Source organism: Cyprinodon variegatus, unplaced genomic scaffold, assembly GCF_000732505.1.
Source record: "Cyprinodon variegatus isolate N-32 unplaced genomic scaffold, C_variegatus-1.0 Scaffold156, whole genome shotgun sequence".
NCBI classification, from domain to species: domain Eukaryota; kingdom Metazoa; phylum Chordata; class Actinopteri; order Cyprinodontiformes; family Cyprinodontidae; genus Cyprinodon; species Cyprinodon variegatus.
In genome coordinates, this window is record NW_015150609.1 from 1,306,605 (window position 1) to 1,316,766 (window position 10,162).

A 10,162-nucleotide genomic window follows, 5' to 3' on the forward strand; every position below is an offset into this window, starting at 1 on the left:
CTCCTACAAACTCCCACATTTTGACTGAAGCCTGGTTTATTCTCAGAAACCAGGTCGTCTGCGTCTTTGTCGCAGTTAACAAAGGTATGATTCCCCCGCCCCTCAACAGACACTCTGTTGCACCTCCCCAAAACTGTAGGTGACCGTAGACGCCGCAGACAAGAGGCTTCTGATTGGTCAATTCTACACCCACTCTACACTATGTCCTGTTTGGTCCCTAATGGCAGAACTCTGGGTGTAGCGCCGTCCACAGCGCCTGGCTCACCTCGGACTCTATCCGAGACACCGTGCAGGACGCTAGTTTGTAGCTCTGTGCGACGGTCTGTTGGTTCGCACCCGAAGCCAAAACACGCAGCGCCACGGCCAGTCTTTGGGGAACACTCACGGGGGAACCGTGTGACGTCCGGCGTTGGATGAGAGGTTGTAGACGGCGAACAAGCTCATCACACGGACACCCACTATCCCAGCTAGTTCTTGCGTTGTGGAATAACAGAGCGCAGACCACGCTTCAATATTGGCCATAAATCTAAATATCTGCGTCGTACCTGCGACAAGCTAACTGCGACACACTGCTGCCGGAGGATAACCAGCCCTTGAGGCTGTTTAAATGCCTGTCAAAGTTCTCGTGTGGTCTGAACCATTTACCGAAGCGCTCACCTGGTTTCACAGTAGAGAGGCTTCAGACATCATCAATTTTGGCCCCTCCTCTAAATGAATCACGCCTCCACACGCACTTCAGGGAAACTCCCCCCTCCATTACTCAACACACACCTCTAATGCCTCGGCTCATGTCTTAACAGCATTAAGGTTGTGTCCAAACATTCGTCCTGACCTCTGACCCCTCCATCATTATATAGTGACCCCAGTTGCCTGATCGTTCAGATGGATCTACAATAATCTTCGCGCCGCATTCATTAGTCATGTGACAAGAAGCTCCTGCAAAGCATTCTGGGATATATCTGCTCGTATAGTGACCATGGATGATCACTTCTTTTCAAGGTGCATTGTGGGAAATTTTTCATCCACTACTTCTCCATTCCCCGCTGAAAAGATGGCATATAGATGGCGAACATTCAGACACGGTCATGGGAACAGAGAGCTAGTCCACAGTTGGCGTCCTCATCAAAGACAGGAAGTGGCAGTAAAATCTGACGGTGAATCACAGCGACGTCNTTTAGTGTCTGTGCCACATCAGACTGATCCTGCAAAAGCATGCCATTGTTCTTCAACTGTATTAAATTGTTACTGGAAACAGTTTTACCTGTTAATTTATTAATCTGTTCCCAAATAGCTTTTGGGTTTCCATGACAGTTTTTAATAATTGTGATAAAAAATTATTTGACTACACAGATTTGACTATACAGTATCTTACAGTATACCTTACCATAGTTGCTTATAGTCTCTGCTCACAAAGACCTCTACTGTATTTAGGAACCTCGGTTCTAATGTGAAAGGTACAATAAAACAATGACTTCAGAAATATTTCAGGTTTTTATTAGTTTTCCCAGAGTTCCCCCTTTAAATATTTTCCAGGGGCTTTTCCAGGTAAGATCAGAGATTAACAAACATGAAGACAATGACGTGGAAAAAAAGTATTCAACTCTTGATCCACGTTAAATAAACGGAGGTCGATGGATTTCACTCAGTTGGCACATTTATTCATATCTTTGCAAAGAGAGAACAGATCATCATACAGCCCTAATGGCACAGCAATCTGCTCTGTTCTGCCTGAACAGCGTTTGTTCCTCCTTACTTGCAATAATGGAAAGTAGTCAGAGTCAAAACAAATTACAGACACTTTGGTTAAACAGTAACATGTTATGAATAAACCTTGAGAAAGAATCTGGTTTGTTATGGGAAGAAGCAATGTCTGGTCTACAAACACCATCTTGCAGGGAATGGTGTGGCCTTCAAGGTGAAAAAGACTGAGTGAAAACTTTTATAGTGAGGGAATAGAATAAATTAATATATAATAGAAGAGAAATCAAAATTTTCCGACAGCAACATAAAGAAAAACAACAAATTTTTATAAGATGCAAAAATGAGCTGCCCTCCACCAACCATGACCATCTTCTTTAGGCTTAGCCCTAAGAAAAACCGACCCTTAGAGGCTGACGCTGTTCTCCACCACCTTGGGGTCTAGGTATGTGTACGGCAGATCCAGATGTTTGTTTCAGCTGCTCTTTGATCATCTTTATCTCCTGGAGTGGAGCAGTGGAGTAGTGTTGATGGCAGGAAACGTGTCCAGCAGCGTGGCTTCAGTAGCGTTTCCCTTTCTAGATGGTGGTGGACGTTCCAGAGAGACTGGGGTGTTGGGCATCCAGCCAATGAAATCGTACTGCAGGAAAAAACCGACAGGTGACACACCCACCTGTTACAGCTGCTTTGATAATACATTTGAATAAAAATGCACGAACTATAATTTTCCTGAAACATACATCCTAAATATTCCAAAATGTACATCATTTGTTCTTTCTAACTGTTGGACGCTTTCCTGCAATGAACCTTACATCAGGTCACCACAGCAGTTTTTCCAATAACATCCTTTTTCACATCGAAAACTAGTTCTGGAAGTGGCAAAACAGAATGACTGCAAATAGCTTTTATAAAACAGGTGTTTCCCTTTCTTAAATGTGATTGGCTGAGAGGCATTTCATCTCTGTTGTAAAATATAGTGTAACGTACAAACATTAATGCTGGTCTGGTAGATCACAGAAATCTGTATTTGCTGATCACAGATTCAAGCATCAAATCCATAAATCATTTTATGCTGTTGTCTCCTTAACATTACATTATAAGGTGTAAAATTAGGAGATGAGAAAGTATCATGATAAAAATGGAAAATAGAGAAAATGAAGTTGACTTAGGATTAAATAATGAATGCTCTAATGAGGTTTGTGAGCAGCCTTTAAACAAGCCATTTTAATTTAGTCCTAGGATTGTTTCTTCGTCCTACCTCCAGCCTGGCCTCCCTAAACTGCCACCTTAACGCAGACTGCCTGGATAGAGACTAATGATAGACTTTGTGGTCATATCATCTTACCTCCGGCCGCATGTCACACTTGGGTGAAGAAAGGTGTGGAGCTGTCCACCGAACCCCACCTGGTGGTGAGATAAATATGCTGGAAGCGGAGGACAGACTTGGCAGTGAGGGTCTGCTGGGAAAGTTTGGTGGAGCCCTTGGTCAGGGACGTGTTCGACTCCCACCTCACAGAGATTATTTTAAATTCAGGGGGAGTTCAGAGACATGGAATCTCAGTGGACCATATTCTCTGCCGCTATTGTTGATGCAGCCGCCCTTAGCTGTGGCTGTAAGATCTGCAGAGCCTGTTGGGGCAACATTCCCATTCAGGGAAGATCTGGACTCCAGACCCATAAGTGATGTCTACCTTTTTCTGGTGGAAAAGCTACTTACCTACAGATCTCTCCATTGTTTGCCAAATTTATTCCCCGAAGAGAACATTAGAATCTTTACATCATCTCATCCATGAAGGTCACCAACTGGATTGTTAGTGTCCAGTCCTTGTCTGCTGAACAGACTAGGACTAAAACGCCTCCCTAAAATTCTATTCTATTCAGTTTATTTCTATAGCTCCAATTCCCATCATGTCATCTCAGGTCACTTTCCAGTTCACCAGATCATCCAGTCAGATTGATTCAAAGTTTTCTATCTAAGGAAAACCAGNATCATCAATGTTTTCAGGATCTGCTAATGAGATCAAACCTGATCCATAAATGTTATTCCATTCATCAAGACTTCCTGTTTCTTTTTTATATATTTCAACCCTTTTGTTTATTCAATGAATTGGCCAAAGAAACGTGATGATGTCGCATTTTTAGCATATTAGAAGTTTATTCCTTAATAAAATGGCTGCTTATGGATTGATTGTTGATCAGATCAATCAACTTCAGGTGAACTGGTTCATTGGTTACATCAGTAGTTCTGTAGGATCTGGATGCTGGTTACGGGTCGATTAGTTGTTCCTCAGACATGAAGTTCTGTGAGGTTTCTGGGTCTGAGCGGCTAACTGGACCCAGTGGAACCACTGATTGACCGCTGTTGAACCGGGTCCAACCTCTGCAGGAACCTGATGACGCCACAGCCAGCGTTGGATGGTCCTCAGCCGGATGTCCAACCAGGTCTAGTGTTTGAAGAGGAGCTGAGAACCTGACCTTCTGCTTTCCCTACAGGATGTCCACCACATCCCAGAAGCATCGGGATTTTGTGGCAGAACCAATGGGAGACAAACCGGTGACGGCGCTGTCGGGAATCGGAGAGACTCTGGGGAAGAAGCTGGAGGATCAGGGCTTTGACAAGGTAAAACCCAGAGGAGCCTTGGATCTGCTGCTTCCTCCCAGAACAGATGTGAGGTTCAGGTTCTGCTCCGACAGCAGAACCACAGCCTGCTGCTGCTGGACTTTACATCAATGTTCTGAACCAGGAAGGACTCGATCGTTTCCTGTTGTAGGTCTAAACATTCATGTAGAGGATCTTTAAATCCATCCTGAGGGTTTGGGTCAGAACTTTAACAGGTCCATTTGGTATTTTGGTGCAAACGTTGGTGTTTTGTCTTTAGTTTTTTTTGTCCCAGAATCTTATCTTGTTCGGTTCTGTGTTTCCAGGCCTCTGTGGTTCTGGGTCAGTTCCTGCTGCTGAAGAAGGACACAGAGATGTTCACTGATTGGCTGAAAGATGCCAGCGGCGCCAACTCTCGGCAGGCTGGATCCTGTGCTCAGTGCCTGAAGGAGTGGTGTGATGCCTTCCTGTAAGGCCCGCCCCCTGTCCATGAAGCCCTGCCGCTTCATCACCCACTCTAAGTGCCTTAAGGTGTGGGACTCCACCCCTCTAAACGAGCCCCGCCCACCCTTCCCTCGTTAACCTTCTGCTGGTTCCTGTCTTCATTAAAGTGCTTTGATCTCCGCTCTGAGTCTTTCTCTAGTGCTGAATTCACAATAATTGATTTAATCAGTCTAAATAAAATGGACAATTAATTAGCTTTGCAATAAACTCAGATTTAATGTGACAGTTTTCAAACTGCAGAGACGTTTAATTTTGATCGCAAAATTGGGAGACTAGAACACAGACCAACCTGCATCAGTTCAAACATGACTCAAAGTTGCTTTTTATTCTTGAAATGATGGGTCTTTTTTGAACAGCAGTAATAAAGACATTCTTGAGAAAAAGCAGGTTTTATTCTATTCTATGTGTTCTACATCATTTTAACCACAAATGCAGAAAATTTCAGACCTTTAGCTCCAACAGTTCCAGAGCTGTGGGGTTTGGAACTTCTGGTGTCAGCTTGGAGCTGCGCTCAATGGCTCCATCTGCTGGTAAAACATTTTACCGGTGGAATTTTATGCATTCTGAGTTATTACCTCCACTTAAAACCAACTGGTCCGCCGACGATGTGGTGGGCTTTAAGGTGTTAACAAGACTTTCTCACTCCAGCCTTTTAGACGGTGTTAAGTTTAAAGGAAAAGTGGTGGGCTGAACTATAGAGATAGCTATATAGTTATGCTTAACATATATAGTTATAGTTAACCAATCTTTCAGTATTTTCTCTGTAAAGCGCTTTGCTGTTGAATATAGAAATAAACTGAATAGTTTTTGCATTCTGGATGTAGACCATTCCAAAAACAAGGTGCTTTTGGGCTGAATGCTCTTCTCCCCACAGAGGGTCAGGTGGACTGACTGCCATGACTCTCCGATCCATTGTTGCCATGGTTACTGTGGTCAGGCTTATCTGGATTATTTCATCCATCCAGTAATGAAAGAAGAGGAGTTGTGTATAGTGCCCTTTGTTTCAAACGATGTAAAAAAAAATGTTCCTCCTAATGTCCGCTGGGCGGGAAGCCAGTTTGTTCTTAAGGGACATTTTTTGTTGTCCTATTTTTGTTTTTTAAGTATTTGCTTAAATACTTTGCGCCTGTTGACCACCGAATAATTCTGATCATTTTCACATCGGATCGTTTTGTTATATTATTTGCTTTTTTAATTGTAAAGTCTGTGGAGTAACTGATCTATCAGCCGGTCTCCAACCCAAACCCCCAGCATAGCCTCCATATCTGGAGACTTAGTTCATATCTGTGATTTAATTCTTCTGTTTTTAATTTGCGTCTATCCTGGTTTAAACTTCCTTTTGGCTCAATGTTTGATTCTATCTGTTTGTGATCTATGGGAGCCATTCAGAGGCTCAACATGAACAGAAAAGGCATCAGCCACGTCTACAGGATGAGTCTTTATCATCTTTACCAGTTTAGCTGCATTGAAGAGCTTCTTTTTAATTCATTTTAATCCCAAAATAACGTCTGACATCATCAGGCTGCTCAGAATTACACAGCTTGAATAAAAAGATGCTAAATCTTTATTAACAGATGAAGTGTACAAAAATCAAACATTGGAATCAGGGATTTATAGAACGTCTAAAACCAAAACATTTTAAATCTGGGAAGGACTCATGGTGCGGCTTTCAGCCAATCAGGACGCAGGCCTTCGTCTCCAGATCCACCAATGCAGTTCTGAGGAGTCCAAAGGCGTCATGTGACCCTGGAGGACGGAGGGAACCTGAGGGGACCTGAGAGAACCTTCCACAGCGGGACAACAGGCCGTCCTCAGAGGGAGGTCCCAGAGCGGAACACCAACCAGCGAGCGCCGCTTGTTAGGAGCAGGTGATGATGCAGGAGATCAGGGTGGATGGAGGAGGACATGGATGTTCCCTCAGTTCCTGAAGGCTGCAGTGATCTTCATCACCGCGTCTGATCCATGTTCTTCTAAAGGAGACCCGTCCCACCAGCTGCAGGGACGGACGTTCTCCACCATCTCCTGCAGCTGCCATCATCACCATCACCACAGAAAAATGTTTCTACATCCAGAGAAGAAGAAAAGGAACCAAAGGACGGTTCTGCTGGTTCTGACCAGGAGAACCTCTGGATCCTCCAGGAGCAGCTGGAGAACGTAGAGCTGGACAGAACTCCTGATCTGGATCCTTTGGTTCAGAGTAGTGGAGTTCCTCTGGACTCCAGAGATCCAGAACCTCCCAGTGGTCCATAAGAACCGACCCGGACCTTTCAGAGCTCTGCAAAAACAGGAAGTGATGTCACAGGAGCATCTGGTTCCTGCTCAGGTGAAGGGAAGAGGCTGCTTCCAGAACCTGGGCCCGTTCTGATGCAGAACTATCCAGTGGTTCTGGTTCATTGTCTCCCCAAGGCCTCCAGATGTTGGAAGGTGGCCCCCAGGGCCCAGCTGGTCTCCACCCGGCCGATGGTCCGGGCCAGCTGTGACGGGTCAAACAGCAGAATCAGAAACAAACTGGGTCACAGATCGGTTCCGGTTCTGGGGGTCCAGACTCACCCTGAGCTGCTTGTGAGGCGGGAAGCCGAGCTCCTGCAGCAGGACGGAGATGTAGACCAGGTCCAGACAGAGGAAAGGGCTCTTCTGCGGCTCCGCTGGAGCGCCGCACTCTGCAGGAAACAGCTGGTTAGAGCCGTCCAATCACAGGACAGGAGCGGGTCATATGGTCTACAGCAGGAGCCCCATGAGGGAGCAGAACCAGAACCATGTGGGCTGCAGCTGGAGAACATCTGGGTCAATTGAGCCTCTAATGCTACGTTCAGAGCGAACGCAGCAGCAGCTAAAACGCCATGCTGCTTCATTTCTGATGCGGCTGAAGCATCTTTGCTGCTCTGATGCTGCAGGAACTTTTTCTGCACCTTGATGCATCAACCATCAACCTTACATGGAAACCAGCTGATTCTCCTGCCTGCGGTCTGAACGTAGCGTTAGGATTCCAGAACGGACCGTCAAATGTAAGCTGGATTGTCGAGTTTTCAGTCTCACAACAAATCAACGTTGAAAGGCTCCCGCTAATATGTCCGCCTCATTACAACCAGCTGGTCGGACCAATGAGATGCCAGCGTGTTTTTAGGGGCGGGGCCTGGAGGAATGACAGCACTCTGAAGGGCCTTGGCGGGGCATTACAAACATGGCTACGATGGAGGACTCACCTGTCGATGCCGCGTTTGAATCAGTTATAGATGGAAAGATGTCTGCGCTTTTCTCAGGACAGGATTTGGAAAAAGTTTGATTTATCAGCTAGTTGTTAAAACACTGAAGAAGCTGCAGATGAATCCGATTGTGATGCTGTGATTGGCTGAAAGCATATTATGGAGGGCGGGTACTAGCTGGCACATCAGCCAATCAGCTCACAGTATTCCACTAACGTCCCTCCTTTTCACAGACAGGCTGAGGGCAGCCATCCCAGGCTGATAACGCAGAACTCAGTTCTACGCATCAGTACATCTACCAGGCCCTCCCTCCCTGTCTAACCCTGATGTTCTGGTTCTGCTGGTCCCATCTGGACCTTTCCTGCAGAGAAGGCCCAGAAATACCGTAAATCCTCTAATAATGGCCTGTATTCCATTAGTGGCCGGGTATTAGTGGTCGTATACAGGCCGGGGCTATGATTAGAACCAACCAGTCCTCAACAGCCTGTAGTAGTAACATACAATTACCACAGGGGGGCAGTGTTTGCTAATGAATCCAAGCCATTAACATGTAAGGTCCCATCCTTACAGAGATCATAGTCGCCCCCATCATCCTGATCCACAAGTGATGAGGAGATTATAAGAGAGATGAAGAGGAGGAGGAAATAGTGGAGGATTAAACAGAATTGGAGGATTTTTGTTTTACTTCAAACTAAATGTGACAGTTTGAGTGAGCGGCAGGGTGATTAAACCTTAAGTTGCCTTTTGTTATGAATAATTATCACCATGGAAACTATTTACAATGCACTACATTTGCTTTGTGGTGAACAGCGTTAAAATGACAGAATTTAGTTGGCCTTCGTGGTTCTGAATCCACCCTGAGATATATGATACCTGTAGCCGACTTCCACTTAGCCTAAAACAAATAAAATATCACTGTGATGGCAGAACAGTTTTTGTCCCATTTTTTTAAAGTTTGCAAAGATTCCATTCTGTGAAGGCTTTTGTTTTCTCGTATTGCCGTGCAGAAAAATTGCCTGGAAGATGTCTGAATAATGTTCTGTATATCGCTATGGTAACTGTACTTTTTCAATAAATGAACCTCGTATTAGTTATATATTATAGGTTCAAAGAGACTAAATCTGTTTTTTATTAATTCCACTGTTGGTCTGTTTGATCAAATAGAAATAGAGGCCTGCCTCTAATTCTGGCCTCCTTCCAATAATGGCCTGGACCACGATGCACCTGAGTGAAATAAAGGCCCTGTCCTATATTAGAGGATTTACGGTAAGCAGATCAGTGCAGCCCGTCCCTGCAGGTCTGAGGTTCTGCCGCCAGAGGGCGCCGTCTCACCTTTTTCAGCAGCCTGCATGTAGTCAGACACTCTGATGGTTCCTCCCTCCTTCTCACCTGCAACCAGAGGAGAGAATCAGAACCCTGAAAACAGCTTTGGAGGCCTGATGACATCAGAAACCTTCACTGCAGCTCTTTTTATCTGTGGTTCTGGAGCCAGCAGAGGAGGTTCCACTCTGAGGTCATGTGACCTGTGTAATTGTAACAGGGCAGCAGCGTCCCTCCTTACCGATGACCCCGAGGTCAGCGGCGCGTTCGTAGTAGTAGGAGAAGGCGTAGAAGTCCACGTCTGGCGCCTCAGACGTTCTGCTCAGCTTCCTGTACAGAACTTTCTGCACCTTGTTCCGGCACGCCTCATAAACCGGCTCCCCTGAAACAAAGCACAAAGGTTCCTACCCGCCGCAGCTGCATGCTGGGTAATCTCTGATCTATGGGGACCAGTGGGATCCCTTTACCTGGCTTCTGACCCTTCAGGGCGTAGACGGCGTTGGCGTGCTCCCAGCGACCAGAAAACCCCGGGGGGAGGCAGGGGCTGACCAGCTCAGTGCTGCCCCCTACGGCTGGAAGCACAGAACAGCGTCATACAGGCTACTTCCTGCTTCCTGTGCCCACCCCTCACCCCCTGGTCACATGTTTCCATGGCAACCACTCCGCCTAGAACCTCCTGAATCTGCAGCTCATTGGTTCTTCATGGTGTTCCACAAAGTCTGTCTGATGGTTCTGGTTCTGGTCCTCATGGGGAACCCAGCAGAACCAGTACCTGCTCTAGAACTACCTGCTGTAGAACGACCTGCTCTAGAACTACCTGCTGTAGAACGACCTGCTC

General features: G+C 45.9%; 2 protein-coding genes across 4 annotated transcripts in view; one reads left to right on the plus strand and one right to left on the minus strand.

Moving 5' to 3' along the window:
• LOC107086546 (barrier-to-autointegration factor-like protein) overlaps window positions 1-4,868 on the plus strand; it is a 9,710-nt gene extending 4,842 nt beyond the window's left edge. Inside the window, exons 2-3 of one of the 3 annotated variants that reach the window (XM_015377545.1) lie at window positions 4,192-4,318; window positions 4,624-4,862. In XM_015377545.1, coding sequence (XP_015233031.1) covers window positions 4,193-4,318; window positions 4,624-4,770 — 273 coding nt within the window. In that variant the 5' untranslated portion in view covers window position 4,192 and the 3' untranslated portion in view covers window positions 4,771-4,862. Of the gene's footprint in view, window positions 1-4,191; window positions 4,319-4,623 lie in introns of all 3 variants that reach the window. The other 2 variants (XM_015377544.1, XM_015377546.1) reach the window with 2 other exon arrangements.
• A 1,407-nt stretch (window positions 4,869-6,275) lies between these two features.
• The window catches only part of entpd6 (ectonucleoside triphosphate diphosphohydrolase 6 (putative)), a 12,705-nt gene continuing 8,818 nt past the window's right edge, over window positions 6,276-10,162 (minus strand). The window contains exons 15-19 of the mRNA XM_015377534.1: window positions 9,792-9,896; window positions 9,566-9,706; window positions 9,337-9,393; window positions 7,352-7,461; window positions 6,276-7,275 (exon numbers count right to left, since the gene is read on the minus strand). Coding sequence (XP_015233020.1) covers window positions 7,192-7,275; window positions 7,352-7,461; window positions 9,337-9,393; window positions 9,566-9,706; window positions 9,792-9,896 — 497 coding nt within the window. The 3' untranslated portion in view covers window positions 6,276-7,191. The remainder of the gene's footprint in view (window positions 7,276-7,351; window positions 7,462-9,336; window positions 9,394-9,565; window positions 9,707-9,791; window positions 9,897-10,162) is intronic.